Genomic DNA, 20,211 nt, shown 5'->3' on the forward strand with positions numbered 1-20,211 from the left:
GTGGTGGGGCACTTACCCACGGTTTGAGTCATTGCTTACAAAAGTTGATAGGTCAGCTTCTCACCAGAGATGCATTGTAGCCTTTTTTAAAAAAAAATCTATGTTGATTACTGAGCTCTGCTGCAGTCAATTGGAAATAAACTAACATATTTAGTGACAATTCTTTTAATTATCCATTGTCTATGAAGGTGAATAAAACTACAGAGCCGCGAGGGAAGACTGCGCCAGCCGCCAGAACCCGCTCCTTCTCCCTCACCCAGCAAGCCCGGGCGGCTGCAACCAATAACCCGCTGACTCGGAAGGAGGCTGCAGCCACAGGAGCTGTGAGTGTAGCCGCTGTCAGTGCCAGACTGGTGAGTACAACAGACAGGGCCGGTGCTACTATTGGGGAAGCCTGGGCTATTGCCACAGGGCTCCGAGCCAGCTGCCAGGCCCCAGGTCTCCCCTCAACTTAACTGTTAGTGAGATCCAACTCTGCCGATGTACTCCTGTCAGTCTGTGACTCCAGGCACCCCGTCTTCATCCTGGCAGGGCACCTCTCCTCCGTGATCTGGTACATGCCACAGGTCACAGAGAAGATACCGACTGCAGGGGATTAAAACAGGAAGCGCGCAGACTGACAGAGGAGCAAGCCTGCTGGGACAGGTGAGATGCCACTCTTCCAAAGTAACTTTGGGGGGGGGGGAGGAAAATCAGGCATACACAAAGAAGGGTAGGGGCGTGCACATCTTCCTTCTCACCAACTCCTAAAGCATGATGAGGCTCGCTGGTCATAAAACAGTAAACCCCTATTCATTGCAGTGCAGAGTATCAGGGCACCCCATGCTAAGCCTTTGGTGTCCAGATGATGAGCAGTATGCAATCCACAAACATAGTAAAGCTAGCTTGTACTACTTCTGGTTTGGCCTGAACCCCATATCAGCAATTGGAATGGGCATTGAGATGCAAATAAACAGGATTATGCAAATTGATGCAGCTTGAAAATGGGCCAGTTGAATTCCACCTTGGCAGGATTTGATTACTCTATTTTTAAGCTGTATAAAATTGCATGCAGAATTTCTATAATCCTGCATCAATATTTGATAGCAGGACTTACTAGGAGTCTTTGGGCAAGACCAACACTAACAAGAGAGGCTCCTGTTGCTGATCGGCTATTCGCAGTCGGCACTGTTATTGGCCTGAGGAAGCGAGGTTAGACCCGTGAAACACGTTGCCTGTGCTAAATAAATATTTCTTTGTCTATACAAATGTCTCGTCATTGAGGTAAGCCACCTCATATATTTTTTGGGGGGATTATCATTTTGTTTTTAATCCAATTTTATTCACACTGGGGCGCCTTATTACCCAAATTGTGCTTTACGTACCCCCATCATACCCTGTTGGAGGGGTCTAGACATACTACACATGGTTTAAACCATAGCGATAATCAGTCACTTTTACCAAGGAGAGCGACAACACCCGGATCTGGCTGGACCACCCTGAGTGGAGTGGGGTTTGTTGTCTCCACCTGCTTCTTGTGGTCGGTTGCCCTTCTGCAACCTGCCTTTGTGAGTAGTACAATTACCTTACCTGTTGATATCCCGTATATGACAACATATTGCGCTATTGGGCTCCCGTTCTTTTGTCACCTGTGTCTTTTTCTCTAGGGTGCTGAGATGCCCCTACTACTTTACATATGGATTACACAGGAGACTGTGCATTCAAGAGAAACTGTAACCAAGAATTGAACTTCATCCCAATCAGTAGCTGATACCCCATTTTACATGATAAATCTATTCCTTTTCACAAATGGACCATCAGGGGGCACTGTATGGCTGATATTGTGTTGAAACCCCTCCCACAGGAAAGTTTCCTCCCACAGGCAGTTTCCTGTCTGTGAACCTCATTGCATTGTGGAAAATAGCTGTTTACAGCTGTTTCCAACTGCCAAAAAAAGCAAGCCGCAGCTGCTTCCAGTGACATAACCTTCCAGCAGTGGAAATGTCATTGTGTGATAAATGTCAGAATGTAAATCAGGGAGAGGAAAGCTTTTACAATGGGCAAACACTGGTTAAATTATTTATACATAGTTATTGTAAAAATGAAGCACTTTTTTATTACATAATTTTCATTGGAGTTCCTCTTTAAGTGAGCACCATTCAGTGAGGAGACCTTGGGCAAGACTCCCTATCACTGCTACTGCCTACTGAGCGTGCCCTAGTGGCTGCAGATTGCCGCTATGAATCTACCAGGAGAAAAGCGCAAAATAAATGTTCTGTGTCTTGTTATCCAGTCAGAAGTGAAATACCATAAAAAATAAAGTGTTTTTTTTTTTTTTTTTTTTTTCAACAGTGCTCTGTAAGTGGGAGGGAGAGAACTCACTGTTTGGTATGGATGAATGTATTAATTTTTTGAGAGCTGAGTGTGTTTTTCTCCTTCCTCTAGAACCAGCGCATCGCAGCTCCACAGACTCGTGAAGTACGATCAGCTCAGAAGTTCAGCAAGAAGATGTTCCAGGGAACAGCCAATGTTGGTGCGGCAGGAGACCCCAAAGCATCACTGCAGAGTTACACCCAGGCCTACGGGACAATCAGTAAATCTGCTCTGCAGAGTTTACACAGCACTGCACAGACGGACAAGTCCTAAAGGACAGAGACTGAACCTTCCCGGAGCTGCTGCAGGCCCTGACTTGTGGGGCTGAGTATTAAAACTTGTGCTGCCCTCAGAAGCAGGTGGACTTCCTGTTCCTGTATTCAGCATTCACACACATGTACCATAAATGTGCCTTGTATATAGCCCAACCTGGGACCACCAATCAGGCAATAAGCAAAGTGCAATAACTTGATGGATTTTATGGGCATCAGTGCCGCTGATGTGGCCTTTCTACGTTTTCTTGTATCGTTGTATTTTATACTGTTCACACCACATAAAATACAGTTGGACTACTATTTATTCAAACTGTAATGTGCCCTTATTCAAGAACCGGAACCTGCTGAGTCTGGAACAGTCACACTCTAGAATCATAAGATGAAATCACCTGTTCAGCACAGAAGGACTGCTGTGTGATTTCAGTGTATTAAAGTGGACCTAAACTTTTGCACAGGAGAGAAGGAAAACTGAGAAATGCACCCTGTATGTATTTAGAGAGTTTAGCCTAATTCCCCCTTGTCTGTGACTTCTAAGCACAAGTTGTAATTTGATCCCTCAGCTGTGTTAGCTGCCTGCCACAGCAGAGATCTCAGGGCTGGAACCCACTAGATCGATTTTGTGAGCATTTAGGGAGCAATTCAAACCACTAGCAATTGCCCTAAACACTCAGCTAATGTTAATGGATGGGCCAAATTCCACTGGAGTGATTGCCAAAATCGCAAATGCAGGACATGAAGCATGTTTAGCGTTTCTGTAATGTAAAGAATATAAACACTGGCATAATCGCTCGTCAAAACCTGCACAGAGCGATTTTGAGAGCGTTTTTACATTACTGCACACTGTAACAAAATTAATTACAAGGACCAATCAGAATTGAAAACGCTAATCGCTACACAGCCGCTGGCAAAAAGCTTACTTTTTTTAAAATCGCTACAAAAATCGCCAGAAAACGCTCATGAAATCGCTTACAAACTGCTCATACAAAACGCTAGGGATTGTGATAGCATTTCGTAGTGGGTTCCTGGCCTAACACAGGATGTTAACAGTATGTCTGCTTCCATGAAAACAGAAAGTAGGCAAACTGCAGATTTATTGCAGGATTTGTACCGGCTGTAAAAAAGAAATCTTTTTCTTTAACCACTTCGCATCCAGACCTTCTTTTCCCCTTATGGACCAGAGCAGTTTTGATGCTTTAGCCATGTCCCTATTTAAACAGCCATAACTTTATCCCTACTCCCGACACCTAAATGATCTAGGTATTGTTTTTTTCAGGACATACTAGACTTTCATAGGGGGGTATTTTGACCCATGAAAAAAAAAAAATTCGTTGCGTTTTCATGGGGAAAAGAGCGGGAAAATCAAAAATTGCATCAATACTCAGGTTTCACCAATTCTAGTAAAAAAAAAAAATAATGCTACAGTAGATAACAAACATGCCACCAGTATTACGTTCCACAAGGATAGATAGCCAGGTGTGTCCCCAGTATCAGCCCCCCCCCCAGTATAGCCAGATGTGCCCCCCAATATCAGCCTTCCAGTATAGCCAGATCTGTCCCCCATATTTGCTATCCCCCCATATAGACAGATGCCCCTCCGGAATAGGGCCCATCATTATAGCAAGATGTGTCCCCGGGATCAATGTTCCCCATTGTGCCCCCAGGATTAGCGCCCCCTCCCCATTATAGCCAAATTAGCCGCCAGTATAAGGTTATGGCCCCCCAGGACCATCAGATGTGCCCTGCATTATTAATTCCCCACCCCCAGTTACCTAGATGTGCCCCAAAATACATTTCAACACCCCCTTTCAGAGCTCTGCCCCCCACCCTTCGTTATGGGTAGCCAGATGTGCCCCGCCCCCTTACCACTCTGCACCCTTCGTGGCCAGATCGATAAATGAATGCCCCTGCAAGCAGAATATCTCACCTTACCTAGTTCCTGCGATCATCCTTCAGCCCCAGCTTACATTCACCGCGGTGCACACAGCCCTGTGATACCAAACAACCGGGTCCTGGCTTGATGACGTCATCAAGCCGAGACCTGGATATTCGGCATCACAGGGCTGAGTGCAGCGCGGTGAATGGAGACTGGGGCTGAAGGATGATCGCACGAACCAGGTAAGGTGAGATATTCTGCTTGCAGGGGCATTCTTTTGTCGATCTGGCCACGGAGGGGGAGAGATGAAGGATCCCCACTGTTTGCTACAGCGGTGATCGTTCATCTGTGGGGGGGGGTCACTAATTGGCTACAAGGGAACATGTTCCCTTTCACCAATTAGTAATGCAGCTGACAGTGCTGGGGGGTGCGCTCTGAAGTGCACCCGATCGTGCACAGCAGGGCTGCAAGCTGAATCAGTATATCTACGTTATGGTGGCTTGGAGGGTGCCACAGATGACGTAGATATACTGTAGCTGAGGAAAAAGTGGTTAAAGGTTATTATGCTGTTGCGTATCTTTTAAAGCAGAGTAAGTTCTGAGTTCAGGTCCACTTTAATTTCTCCCTCTATTCATGCCCATGCTATAATTGAGAAGTGACTATATACGGTATGTTTAAATACAAACAAAAATTTTTAGCCAAAAAATGGCCCCTCAGTTTAGATTAGTGTAAAGCAATCAGCAGGGGACCTCGTGTGATGCATTGCACAGTGCTCAAAAATGGAACCGGAAATTTGGGCACACCATGCGCCGCCATCCTACATAATAAAAGCTAACCTGTCCTTGCGTCATCCAGTCCCTGTGGTTTTTGCTACTGCGCATGTGCGCAGCATGGACAGCCGTTGGGACAGGAGGACGGGGCCAGGGAGCCAGGTGGGCGTGTGCATGGGCGGACAGGTGCGCGCGCACTAATATGTGGCAGCGGTGTCACAGGAAGCCTAGAGCCCGTTTTTAAACGGGCTTAGGTCACCAAGTAGACCATAATGTGAATTATTGCTACTAGCCAACCCGCGTCGTAGCATACGCCGCATCTATCTATCTAATAGAGTACGTGCCTCAACCTTGAAGCAAGAAGAAGTAGGCTTTCCATGAGAAAATGTATGCGTGCTCAAACACCAAGTTTAACCCTAGCAAGTCTGGCTTTGCAAATCCAGCCTAATTGGCTATTCATGAGGCAATGCTCATGCAAATATGCATTTGCTTTCGCATGCCAAACTATGCAGGGTCCAAAAACCAATACCGCAAAGCGATCGCCCTGCGGGTATTAGTTCATGCTACATTAGCACTATCCAGGAGCGCCACGGGGAGGATTCCGAATGCCCCCATACAACCGGGGGACTGCGGGGTCCCAGGCTCTCGTACTGCCTGGGAACCACAGCGGCACCCCGGAGGGGGAGGCTGGGTGGCGCAGCTGCACCCCCCCCCCCCCCCCAAGTGTGGTCAGCGCCGGGGAGAGCCATCCGCACCCACCTCCCACTTTGCAGTATTGGTTTTTTGACCCTGCATAGTTTGGCATGCGAAAGCAAATGCATATTTGCATGAGCATTCCCTCATGAATAGCCAATTAGGCCAGATTTGGAAAGCCAGACTTGCTAGGGTTAAACTTGGTGTTTGAGCACGCAAATTTTTTCTCATGGAAAGCATTTTTTGCAGTTGTATCCTTTGGAGGCAGGTGGTGGATGGCTTGCTCTGGTGGTGTGAGCCCTGGAGTGAGTTGTCTGCGCCTGTCCTCCCCCCACCCCGGAGTGTTGTATGTGAGCCAGCCCTGAGCTCTAAAGCTCGGGGTGACCCATGCTTCGCTCCTTTCTCATGTGGATGTGCATGTAGCAGAACGCAATGGACGTTAAGGTAAGTGCCTGTTTTTAATATTGGGAGGTGGGTGCAGACCAGGGCCGGTTTAAGCAACAATGGGGCCCCAGGGCAAAATAAACCTGGGGGCCCCCCCCAACATATACCCCGGAACAAAAATCGGCATTAGGGGACCTTTTTTGCAGCTGGTATAACAGGGTGTGAAGTCCCAATCGGTCGGAGCTCCACATTCTGGCTATCCCAGCCTGCATGGGGGACAAGGGGTTAAAAATTTTCAGGAGGGGGGACCCCACATAATTTTTTTTTTAAATTCCCACACTCAAAACATAAATTTTTTTGGGGGAAAATAGGAAAAAATGCCAGGGATCTTCATACAGCCATATTGCGGCTGTATAGCGATCCCTGGCCAAAGCGCTGCAGCTGCGTATAGACCCCCTGGAAATCCCGTCAGGAAATTTATTGCGCTTTCGTTTGATGCATGTAAAATTACACTACCGTTAGGTTTGCTACTAAAAGTGACATTTACCGCATTTAAAAGTATACTTTTTTCCTTAGAAACTTTAAAATCGATTTTCTCAAAATCTATAAGGACTTTTTGAAAAATTGTTTTTTCCTCTTATTCCTAATGATCTCCTTAACATGTCCTGCAAATTTAGGGTTTCTAGCATTTAAGGTGGATTTGCTATTAACCATTAAAGTCGGCAGGTTTTTAAATATGTATTTTTTTTTTCCTTTGAAACTTTAAAATCGATTTTCTCAAAAACGATAAGGCCGATTTGAATTTTTTTTCCTCTTGTAGCCACTGGGGGCCCCTACAAGCTCTGGGGCCCTGGGGCAGCTGCCCCCTTTGCCTTAATGGTAGCGCCGGCCCTGGTGCAGACGGCTCTCCCCGGCGCTGGCCACACTTGGGAGGGGGGTCGTCCACGCCACCCAGCCTCCCCCTCCGGGGTACCGCTGTGGTTTCCAGGCAGTGAGAGAGCCTGGGACCCTGCGGTCCCCCCAGTTGTATAAAAAGGGGGCATTGGGAATCCTCCCCGTGGCGCTCCTGGAGGCCTGGAGCACACCAAAAACTGCTAGCAGATCCGCAAAATGCTAGCAGATTTTGAAACGCTTTTTCTTATTTTTCTGTAGCATTTCACCTAGCATTTTGCGGTTTTGTAAAGCGTTTTTGGTGTAGTAGATTTCATATATTGTTACAGTAAAGTACTTACTTACAGTAAAATTACTGAACAGCTTCTGTAACAAAAACGCCTGCAAAACCACTCTGAACTGCCGTTTTTCAGAGCAGTTTGCGTTTTTCCTATACTTTACATTGGAGGCAGAAACGCCTCCGCAATCCAAAAAATGCCTCACCTCGGGAGTATGCGTTTCAGCAAAACGCCTCCCGCTCTGGTGTGCACCAGCCCATTGAAATACATTACCCAAGCGTATCCACAGCCGCAAGTGGATCGCAAAACGCTGCCGAACCGCTCTGGTGTGCACTAAGCCGGATAGTGCTAATGTAGCATGTAGCAGGGTGACTGCTTTGTGGTATTGGTTTGTGCATGCATTTGCATGAGCATTGCCTCATGAAAATCCAATTAGGCCAGATTTGCAATGTCAGACTTGCTAGGGTAAGGCCTCTTTTCCATGGACTGTGAATAGGCAGTGAAATGGCTCTCAAACTCTCACAACTGCTCACTGCTGCCTGGTAACTGCTTGCTGCTGCCTGGTAACTGCTTGCTGCTGCCTGGTATCTGCTCACTGCTGCCTGGTATCTGCTCACTGCTGCCTGGTATCTGCTCACTGCTGCCTGGTATCTGCTCACTGCTGCCTGGTATCTGCTCACTGCTGCCTGGTATCTGCTCACTGCTGCCTGGTATCTGCTCACTGCTGCCTGTGCCTGGTATCTGCTTGTTGCTGCCTGGTATCTGCTTGTTGCTGCCTGGTAACTGCTTGTTGCTGCCTGGTATCTGCTTGTTGCTGCCTGGTATCTGCTTGTTGCTGCCTGGTATCTGCTTGTTGCTGCCTGGTATCTGCTTGTTGCTGCCTGGTAACTGCTTGTTGCTGCCTGGTATCTGCTCACTGCTGCCTGATAACTGCTTGTTGCTGCCTGGTAACTGCTTGTTGCTGCCTGGTATCTGCTTGCTGCTGCCTGGTAACTGCTTGTTGCTGCCTGGTATCTGCTCACTGCTGCCTGGTAACTGCTCGCTGCTGCCTGGTATCTGCTCACTGCTGCCTGGTAACTGCTTGCTGAGCACACAGCTCAACAGTCCGTGGAAAAGAGGCCTTAAACTTGGTGTTTGAGCACGCATACATTTTCTCCTGCAAAGTACTTCTTCTTCTTCTTGTTTGAAGGTTGAGGCACTTAGTCTATTTATATAGATTGCGCCGCACAGTCAGTAATTTAGGCGCCGTCAAAAGACAGAGCCCAAATTACTATAAAAACAGCATAATTTAGCCGCCAGCAGTAGCTGGAAGCCGAATTACATCTTCCTCCTGGGTCCATTCCCTGGAGGGGAAATAGTAATTAATGCCAATGGGACTTTACAGCAGCAGGCTGAGCCGTTTTTCGGCTTTACCTTGCGCCCAAATTTCCCTTAAAGTGAACCTCCAGACTAAAAATCTACTCGGCAGCACTGAAAAGGCTTGGTGTTTCTTTAACAGTTTCACAGCATCAGAACTTTTGTTTTTCTTACCCAAGCCTCATTTTTAACTGCACAGAAACTGTTGGGCATTTTTTCCCTGATACTGTGCAAAGCATGATGGGATTTCTGATGATGATGTTCTCATTCTGCTGTTTTTATGCAATTTTTTTTTTGTTTGTTTGAGATTTGAAGCCTAGCGCGTGCAGCTGGGAGGGGAGATCAGGACACAGGACAGTTGGAACTGTCTCATGCTCCCTGTCACCTCCTTTCAACCAAAACTATGGCTGCCCCATGAAATCATAAACATTTGCCTGTTCTTTTAAAACAGGGTGGGTAAGAGATTATATTACCTATCTATTTTAATTAACATAACTAATGTAACTTAATGACAGTATGTTTGTTTAGGCTGGAGTTCCTCTTTAATTACATGTGCACCTCAAGGTAGCCTATGCTCCCCCCCCCCCTCACCATTAATGATTCCCCTCTCCTCTCTTTCCCCAGTGCAGATTATATAGAGCAGCATGCCCAAGAGGTATTGGAATAGCTACATCTTCTGGTTCTAGGTATCACATTTCCTCAGTTTGGCCACTGCCTGCCCACATGTCCTACAGGCCCATCTTGTGTCTTCTGGGCCCCTTTGCTGCTGCTATTGTCCAGATATGCAGTGGGTTCTGGTCTTCATTGCTCATAATCAGCTTTGTTCCTAATATTGGTGGTAGAGAGTAGAACCCAGAGTGAGGCTGTGTGGTGGTAGCAACAGCGGGACCTCAAGACTCAGTAGCGAAACCTAAAAAACAGTCAAGTGGGTAGTGGCCAAAGTGAAAAGGCCGCACATCCGTAACTAGAAGAAGAAGTTCCAATACCAGTTCAGCATGGTCTGCTGCAGAATACCCAGATAGCTCATAGAAGGTATTTGCAATAATTTAGCTTTAAGTGAGCAAGTACGGTTTCCCATGATGCTTCACTCCCAAATAAGCAAATCGCCTCTTTATTACTTTTAAAGCCAAACATACATCCAAAACTGCTGGTGTATGGTGAGCCTATAGCTTATACACTTTTTCAAAGCCGCACTAGTCCAACATGTATAAGCTGTTTCAGACTTTCTGGTCCTCATCAGTGCATGGCATGGATTGATGTGGCACTATGGGATTTGGCTTGGACAGTATTACAGAATACCTAGATAGCTCAGGGTGAACCAGAACCACTAGGAGAGTATGAAGTGACCAAACATCTCTCTTAATACATTCTCACAAAAGTGAGTACATGTCTAACATTTGTATAAATATTTAAATATTTTATTATATATCTTGGACAACACTGAAGATATATGACACTTTGATACAGTGTAAAGTAGTCAATGTACAGCTTGTAGAACAGTGTAAATTTGGTGTCCCATTAAATTAAATAACTTAATATGGAGCCATTAATGTCTAAACTACTGGCAACAAAAGTGAGTACATCCCTAAGTGAAGAATATTAAAATGGAGCCCAAAACGTCAGTTAAATGATGTGTGTATGATGATCTGCAGATCTCATAGACTATCATTGCAATTTGCAGGAACGGATATTTGGCAGGAACAGATCTTTTGCAGATACTGATCTTTTGTGTCTGTACAGCATCTGTGTGTGCAGCATCTTGCAAAGATTATTTTCTGATGGGAAATTCAGCTCCATAGAATAGACTGTGAAGGTATGGCTCTCATACTACATGAAGGGTGGTAAGATTGGTCTGTGATCTTTCATTTTCCAAAGACTATAGTCTGATGTGTGTATGCACCTTTACACGTATGTAACCCCACCCTTTCCGTGATATCACAGTTTAGGCTGTTTATCTAGGTGCAATTCTCCTTGGAAAGCATTCTGGGAGACCAGGTGTTATTTCTATCAACATCAAAAATCTGAATAGACAACAGTTAAGGGACAAGACTACATACAGCGCTGCAGAAGATGTCATCGCTATAGAAACACTAAATAATAATAACATTCAGCAATGCACCTGCCAGAACTAAAGAGGTCACCACTTGTGATAAATTACAGAATGTAAATCAGGGAGAGGAAAGATTTTACACTGGGCAACACTGACTAAATAATTTATAGATTAATATTGTTAAAAATAAGCAACACTAAGTAAAATGAGTTGAAGCTTGTTTTTGGCAAAACTGGGAGAAACCAAATTCATAGCTCCCAACTGTCCCTCTTTGGGAACCCTGTCCCTCTGTCCCTCTTTGGGAACCCTGTCCCTCTGTCCCTCTTTGGGAACCCTGTCCCTCTGTCCCTCTTTGGGAACCCTGTCCCTCTGTCCCTCTTTGGGAACCCTGTCCCTCTGTCCCTCTTTGGGAACCCTGTCCCTCTGTCACTCTTTGGGAACCCTGTCCATCTGTCACTCTTTCCTCCTTCTTTGTCTCTCTTTCAGTGCAGATGTACAGATTTATGTAAATATATGTATTTTTCTACTGAAAAATGTGTTTAATTCACTCTAAACTTTATTTCCATCCTGTGGCCTGGAGTGCTCTGCGTTTGCACAGTAAGTTAAAATTGCTACTGTGTATGCTCACAGGGCCAGTTCTGTCATGAAACAAGGTGAAATGCTTGCATTAGGCGCAGAGATTACAGAGGCAGCATTTTTGTACTGTGAGCAAGGTGAAGAGGTCATCATTGGGAAAAAGCAGCTTGTTGTGCTGTGTGAGGAGTCTGAGGCAGGAGAGCAGCAGTGTTTCATTTGAATTAAATGAATCGGAGTAAATTGTCGGATGCTGTGTGATCATTCCAAATCGGCAAAAGGGGGGGGGGGGGGGGGTGCATCCTCACAAGTTTGCCTCAGGCAGCAAAAAGTCTAGGACCAGCCCTTCATGCACAGAACTGGCTGTGGAAGCACGATAGAGGACGCATGCGGCCAGTGCACACATGCACCTGCGTAGTACGCTCCGGTCCACGTGGCGGTGATTGTCTGACAGCGGCGCTCGCGCAGGCGCAGTACAGGCAGACCTCCGGGCCGTCCTGACATCGCCGGGGACCGGGAAGTGTCACAGGCGAACGGATCACTGCGGAGCTGCAGCGAGGGACATGCTGGGAGCTTGGGGCTGGATGAAGCCCCGGGTAAGTAGCACTTATTGTTCTCATATCCCCCTGATTACTCCAATTTTATATCACAAACACTGGTCCACATGACAGCCCAGGGGCCCCAGGTCTCTCTCACTCACTGGGGCCCCCAAACCACCATGCGACACCTAGAGGGAAGTGTGGGCAAGCCCTGGACCTCTCACCTCCAGGGAACTCACCCCACCACCTCTAAACTGAATGCCAACTGCAACAAACACAATTGCTAACTTCCAGCCAGAGCAATATCCTGCCTCTATCTGGCCAGCAGACGCCAGTCAGCCAATCAATCAGGTGCACTGTCATACACCCTTTGCCTGCTGTACCATACCTAGCAGGAATAACATAGATTAGCATTCAGGTGGGAGGCTTCGGTTGGACGCAATCGTGAATTGCGTCGTTTACAGGGACACCCCGTGTAGGCACATCTCCCACACGGTCCCCTCCCTAACCACTCACCTGTCAACCGCATCCTAGAAGCTGCAAAAAATAAATTTAAAATCACAAACACTGGTCCACATGACAGCCCAGGGGCCCCAGGTCTCTCTCACTCACTGGGGCCCCCAAACCACCATGCGACACCTAGAGGGAAGTGCGGGCAAGCCCTGGACCTCTCACCTCCAGGGAACTCACCCCACCACCTCTAAACTGAATGTCAACTGCAACAAATACAATTGCTAACTTCCAGCCAGAGCAATATCCTGCCTCTATCTGGCCAGCAGACGCCAGTCAGCCAATCAGGTGCACTGTCATACACCCTCCAATTTTATATCACCTACAAGTAGCTGGTAATATATGTAGCTTCCCATTGATTTAAATGGAGTCTGGAGGCTTGAGCGTAGTGTTTTTGCGGGACTTATAAACTTTTTTGGGGACTTTTATTGCGACTTTTTTTCTGCATGTTTACCGCCCGTTAACGCGTGTCTACGCACTTTTTACTGCAATATACCCGCATGGGCAGCACGGTGGCGTAGTGGTTAGCTCTCTCGCCTTGCAGCATTGGGTCCCTGGTTCGAATCCAAGCCAGGGCACTATCTGCAAAGAGATTGTATGTTCTCCCCATGTCTGCGTGGGTTTCCTCCGGGTACTCCGGTTTCCTCCCACATTCCAAAAACATACGGATAAGTTAATTGGCTCCCCCTAAAATTGGCCCTAGACTACAGTACTTACACTACATAATATAGACATATGGCATTTGTAGGGATTAGATTGTGAGCTCCTTTGAGGGACAGTTAGTGACAAGACAATATATATATATATATATATATATATATATATATATATATATATACACTGTACAGCGCTGCGTAATATGTCGGCGCTATATAAATACTAAATAATAATAATGCGTTAAATATGCGGGAAAATTTTAGTGAATGTGTAAAAAAAGGGGGGAAATTACCGCTGCCGATAATTTAGCGGTGAAAAATCCTTTACCGCATGTCTGATTGTGAATAGAGCCCAGTGTGCCTGTGCTCAATGCTCATACATTCATGGGTGGTAACACATGAACAAGTTTGATAAACTTGTTGAATATGTTCTGAGGTTCCCAGTGCTGGATCGGTGGGGTCGAGGAGGATAGGAAGCGTCTGGACTATCCACTACTGAGGTAAGTATCTTACTTTGATTTTTCCTTTTTTTTTCACAGGTAACTTTTTACAAGGTAGAAAGTCCATAAACACAGGAATGACGCCCTGTAAAGAAATGTAATGAGCAAATTCCTATCCGAATACCAAACATAACCGCTAGAGGGCACACAGCCAATGCATATTATTCTATCTGAACAGTACTGCGCTTGCGGCTTTCAATTTTCCGCCAAACTTTATTGACAACCCGGCTAATGTGACAGCTATTTAATTACTCTAAATGAATGACTCGTAGAACTTTGTGGCGCGTCACAGAACATGTTCTGAGCACAACATGACACTCCTAGGAACTCTCCCCAGTCTGGCTATCATGCTTTTCGTGGAATAATCCCGAGAAGGAATAAAGGTTTTATGTTTAGTCAGAAACCAGGGGAAACCCACCAATAATATGGCTGCTCAGTCCCGGAAAGCGACGCATGTGGGTATGGGAAGTGACCAGAAGGGGGCGGGGATCACGTGCTTCTCGTATACACGCCGCCTCAGGTGCTGTCTCGTGCTTGATGATCTGCTAGCGGCCACACCCACAAATACTTCTCAGCCTATCGAGAGCGCCTGTCACAAAGTCACATGACAGCTGCTAGACTGCTGCCCCTGGTGCAGGTGAGAGCCCAGCTGGAAGCAGGTGAGAGGGAGCGCTGACCCCAGACTGGGGTAACACTGCTGTGACACTGCTTACTGATCCCCTCAGCCTGGGGTGATACTGATTACTGATCCCCTCAGCCTGGGGTGACACTGCTGTGACACTGATTACTGATCCCCTCAGCCTGGGGTAACACTGCTGTGACACTGATTACTGATCCCCTCAGCCTGGGGTAACACTGCTGTGACACTGATTACTGATCCCCTCAGCCTGGGGTAACACTGCTGTGACACTGATTACTGATTGCCTCAGCCTGGGGTAACACTGCTGTGACACTGATTACTGATCCTCCCTCCCCCCTCAGTCTGGGGTGACACTGATTACTGATTCCCTCAGCCTGGGGTGACACTGATTACTGATCCCCCTCAGCCTGGGGTGACACTGCTGTGACACTGATTACTGATCCCCCTCAGCCTGGGGTAACACTGCTCTGACACTGATTACTGATCCCCTCAGCCTGGGGTAACACTGCTGTGACACTGATTACTGATCCCCCTCAGCCTGGGATAACACTGCTCTGACACTGATTACTGATCCCCTCAGCCTGGGGTAACACTGCTGTGACACTGATTACTGATCCTCCCTCCCCCCTCAGTCTGGTGTGACACTGCTGTGACACTGATTACTGATTCCCTCAGCCTGGGGTGACACTGATTACTGATCCCCCTCAGCCTGGGGTGACACTGCTGTGACACTGATTACTGATCCCCCTCAGCCTGGGGTAACACTGCTGTGACACTGATTACTGATCATCCTCTCAGCCTGGGGTAACACTGCTGTGACACTGATTACTGATTCCCTCAGCCTGGGGTAACACTGCTGTGACACTGATTACTGATCATCCTCTCAGCCTGGGGTAACACTGCTGTGACACTGATTACTGAACCCCCTCAGCCTGGGGTAACACTGCTGTTACACTGATTACTGATCCCCTCAGCCTGGGGTAACACTGCTGTGACACTGATTACTGATCCCCTCAGCCTGGGGTAACACTGCTGTGACACTGATTACTGATCCCCTCAGCCTGGGGTAACACTGCTCTGACACTGATTACTGATCCCCTCAGCCTGGGGTAACACTGCTGTGACACTGATTACTGATCCCCCTCAGCCTGGGATAACACTGCTCTGACACTGATTACTGATCCCCTCAGCCTGGGGTAACACTGCTGTGACACTGATTACTGATCCTCCCTCCCCCTCAGTCTGGGGTGACACTGCTGTGACACTGATTACTGATTCCCTCAGCCTGGGGTGACACTGATTACTGATCCCCCTCAGCCTGGGGTGACACTGCTGTGACACTGATTACTGATCCCCCTCAGCCTGGGGTAACACTGCTGTGACACTGATTACTGATCATCCTCTCAGCCTGGGGTAACACTGCTGTGACACTGATTACTGATTCCCTCAGCCTGGGGTAACACTGCTGTGACACTGATTACTGATCATCCTCTCAGCCTGGGGTAACACTGCTGTGACACTGATTACTGAACCCCCTCAGCCTGGGGTAACACTGCTGTTACACTGATTACTGATCCCCTCAGCCTGGGGTAACACTGCTGTGACACTGATTACTGATCCCCTCAGCCTGGGGTAACACTGCTGTGACACTGATTACTGATCCCCTCAGCCTGGGGTAACACTGCTGTGGCACTGATTACTGATCCCCTCAGCCTGGGGTAACACTGCTGTGACACTGATTACTGATCCCCTCAGCCTGGGGTAACACTGCTGTGACACGGATTACTGATCCCCCAGCCTAGGGTAACACTGCTGTGACACTGATTACTGATCCCCCTCAGCCTGGGGTAACAGTGCTCTGACACTGATTACTGATCCCCTCAGCCTGGGGTAACAGTGCTCTGACACTGATTACTGATCCCCTCAGCCTGGGGTAACACTGCTCTGACACTGATTACTGATCCCCTCAGCCTGGGGTGACACTGCTGTGACACTGATTACTGATCCCCTCAGCCTAGGGTGACACTGCTGTGACACTGATTACTGATCCCCTCAGCCTGTGGTAACACTGCTGTGACACTGATTACTGATCCCCCCCCCTCAGCCTGGGGTATCACTGCTCTGACACTGATTACTGATCCCCTCAGCCTGGGGTAACACTGCTGTGACACTAATTACTGAGCATCCCCTCAGCCTGGGGTAACACTGCTGTGACACTGATTACTGATCCCCTCAGCCTGGGGTAACACTGCTGTGACACTGATTACTGATCCCCTCAGCCTGGGGTAACACTGCTGTGACACTGATTACTGATCCCCTCAGCCTGGGGTAACCCTGCTGTTACACTGATTACTGATCCCCTCAGCCTGGGGTGACACTGCTCTGACACTGATTACTGATCCCCTAAGCCTGAGGTAGCACTAATGTAACACTGATTACTAGTGTTCTCAGCCTGGGGTAACACTGCTGTGACACTGATTACTGATCCCCCTCAGCCTGGGGTAACACTGCTGTGACACTGATTACTGATCCCCTCAGCCTGGGGTAACACTGCTGTGACATTGATTACTGATCCCCCTCAGCCTGAGGTAACACTGCTGTGACACTGATTACTGATCCCCTCAGCCTTGGGTAACACTGCTGTGACACGGATTACTGATCCCCCTCAGCCTGAGGTAACACTGCTGTGACACTGATTACTGATCCCCTCAGCCTTGGGTAACACTGCTGTGACACGGATTACTGATCCCCCTCAGCCTGAGGTAACACTGCTGTGACACTGATTACTGATCCCCCTCAGCCTGGGGTGACACTGCTGTGACACTGATGACTGATCCCCCTCAGCCTGGGGTGACACTGCTGTGACACTGATTACTGATCCCCTCAGCCTGGGGTAACACTGCTCTGACACTGATTACTGATCCCCTCAGCCTGGGGTAACACTGCTGTGACACTGATTACTGATCCCCTCAGCCGGGGGTGACACTGCTGTGACACTGATTACTGATCCCCTCAGCCTGGGGTAACACTGCTCTGACACTGATTACTGATCCCCTCAGCCGGGGGTGACACTGCTCTGACACTGATTACTGATCCCGTCAGCCGGGGGTGACACTGCTGTGACACTGATTACTGATCCCCTCAGCCTGTGGTAACACTGCTGTGACACTGATTACTGATTCCCCCCCCCCCCCTCAGCCTGCTGTATCACTGCTCTGACACTGATTACTGATCCCCTCAGCCTGGGGTAACACTGCTGTGACACTAATTACTGAGCATCCCCTCAGCCTGGGGTAACACTGCTGTGACACTGATTACTGATCCCCTCAGCCTGGGGTAACACTGCTGTGACACTGATTACTGATCCCCTCAGCCTGGGGTAACACTGCTGTGACACTGATTACTGATCCCCTCAGCCTGGGGTGACACTGCTGTTACACTGATTACTGATCCCCTCAGCCTGGGGTGACACTGCTGTGACACTGATTACTGATCCCCTCAGCCTGGGGTAACACTGCTGTGACACTGATTACTGATCTCCCTCAGCCTGGGGTAACACTGCTGTGACACTGATTACTGATCCCCTCAGCCTGGGGTAACACTGCTGTGACACTGATTACTGATCCCCTCAGCCTGGGGTAACACTGCTGTGACACTGATTACTGATCCCCTCAGCCTGGGGTAACACTGCTCTGACACTGATTACTGATCCCCTCAGCCTGGGGTAACACTGCTGTGACACTGATTACTGACCCCCCTCAGCCTGGGATAACACTGCTCTGACACTGATTACTGATCCCCTCAGCCTGGGGTAACACTGCTGTGACACTGATTACTGATTCCCCCCCCCCCCCCTCAGTCTGGGGTGACACTGCTGTGACACTGATTACTGATTCCCTCAGTCTGGGGTGACACTGCTGTGACACTGATTACTGATTCCCTCAGCCTGGGGTGACACTGCTGTGACACTGATTACTGATCCCCCTCAGCCTGGGGTGACACTGCTGTGACACTGATTACTGATCCCCCTCAGCCTGGGGTGACACTGCTGTGACACTGATTACTGATCCCCTCAGCCTTGGGTAACACTGCTGTGACACGGATTACTGATCCCCCTCAGCCTGGGGTAACACTGCTGTGACACTGATTACTGATTCCCTCAGCCTGGGGTAACACTGCTGTGACACTGATTACTGATCATCCTCTCAGCCTGGGGTAACACTGCTGTGACACTGATTACTGATCCCCCTCAGCCTGGGGTGACACTGCTGTGACACTGATTACTGATCCCCTCAGCCTGGGGTGACACTGCTCTGACACTGATTACTGATCCCCCTCAGCCTGGGGTAACACTGCCCTGACACTGATTACTGATCCCCTCAGCCGGGGGTGACACTTCTCTGACACTGATTACTGATCCCCTCAGCCGGGGGTGACGCTGCTGTGACACTGATTACTGATCCCCTCAGCCTGTGGTAACACTGCTGTGACACTGATTACTGATCCCCCCCCTCAGCCTGGGGTATCACTGCTCTGACACTGATTACTGATCCCCCTCAGCCTGGGATAACACTGCTCTGACACTGATTACTGATCCCCTCAGCCTGGGGTAACACTGCTGTGACACTGATTACTGATTCCCCCCCCTCAGCCTGGGGTATCACTGCTCTGACACTGATTACTTATCCCCTCAGCCTGGGGTAACACTGCTCTAACACTGATTACTGATCCCCCTCAGCCTGGGGTAACACTGCTGTGACACTGATTACTGATCCCCCTCAGCCTGGGGTAACACTGCTCTGACACTGATTACTGATCCCCTCAGCCTAAGGTAACACTGCTGTGACACTGATTACTGATCCCTCTCAGCCTGGGGTAACACTGCTGTGACACTGATTACTGATCCCTCTCAGCCTGGGGTAACACTGCTGTGACACTGATTACTGATCCCCCTCCGCCTGGGGTAACACTGCTGTGACACTGATTACTGATCCCCTCAGCCTGGGGTAACACTGCTGTGACACTGATTACCAGGGCTGTGGAGTCGGAGTCGTGGAGTCGGGCAATTTTGGGTGCCTGGAGTCGGAGTCGGGAAAAAATGCACCGACTCCGACTCCTAATGAATTTGTAACTGTAATTAAAATAGAAAATATGATAAAATGTTCTATTTCTCAGATAATAGTCATTAAAAATAATGTGTATATATACAGTAATAGCTGTGCTTAGTCCACAAAAATGAAATAAACCAATCAAAATTAGTTACTTGTGCTGCTTCAATAAAGCAGTCCCCGTATTTTTAAGGTCAGATATACATATCTGATTGTGACTGTATATATGATGCGTACACAGGAATCTCTTATATATACTAAATAACATCTATGCTGTAAGAATAAAGCCTGATGTGTAGCTGTGTCACTAATAGAGATGGTCAATGAGATGGAAATAATTCTGCACTGATGCTGATTTATGCAAATGTATGCACTCCCTTTGCTGATGAAATCAAATAATTTGATATGTTATTAAAATTTGGTTTGGTGACTACAAATTAAAGGGTACCTGAGACGGATGAAAAGTAAAGTTTTATACATACCTGGGGCTTCCGCCAGCCCCCTTCAGGCTAATCAGTCCCTCACTGTCCTCTACCACCCGGATCTTCTGCTATGAGTCCTGGTAATTCAGCCAGTCAGCGCAGTCCGGCCGCATGCCACTCCCACAGCCAGGAACATTCTGCACAGGTGTAGTATGCTTCTAGCGGTGGAGTGTGTTCATGCGCACTACGCCAGACTGGCTCAAGTACCTGGACTCATAGCAGAAGATCCAGGTGGTGGAGGAGGACAACGAGGGACTTATTATCCTGAAGGCGGCTGGAGG

The 20,211-nt window shown here is 48.1% G+C and overlaps 2 protein-coding genes across 5 annotated transcripts in view; both read left to right on the forward strand.

The window, feature by feature from the left end:
* The window catches only part of MAPK15 (mitogen-activated protein kinase 15), a 43,548-nt gene extending 40,617 nt beyond the window's left edge, over positions 1-2,931 (forward strand). For both annotated transcript variants that reach the window (XM_068237839.1, XM_068237838.1), the window contains exons 14-15: positions 189-353; positions 2,425-2,931. In XM_068237839.1, the coding sequence (XP_068093940.1) occupies positions 189-353; positions 2,425-2,625 (366 nt within the window). In that variant the 3' untranslated portion in view covers positions 2,626-2,931. The remainder of the gene's footprint in view (positions 1-188; positions 354-2,424) is intronic.
* Positions 2,932-14,234: 11,303 nt separating this feature from the next.
* The window catches only part of MROH1 (maestro heat like repeat family member 1), a 228,522-nt gene continuing 222,545 nt past the window's right edge, over positions 14,235-20,211 (forward strand). For 2 of the 3 annotated variants that reach the window (XM_068237840.1, XM_068237843.1), the window contains exon 1: positions 14,236-14,359. The gene's annotated coding sequence lies outside the window, so the exon portion shown is untranslated. Of the gene's footprint in view, positions 14,360-20,211 lie in introns of all 3 variants that reach the window. The other variant, XM_068237842.1, reaches the window with a different exon arrangement.

This window comes from Hyperolius riggenbachi, chromosome 5 (assembly GCF_040937935.1).
Source record: "Hyperolius riggenbachi isolate aHypRig1 chromosome 5, aHypRig1.pri, whole genome shotgun sequence".
NCBI classification, from domain to species: domain Eukaryota; kingdom Metazoa; phylum Chordata; class Amphibia; order Anura; family Hyperoliidae; genus Hyperolius; species Hyperolius riggenbachi.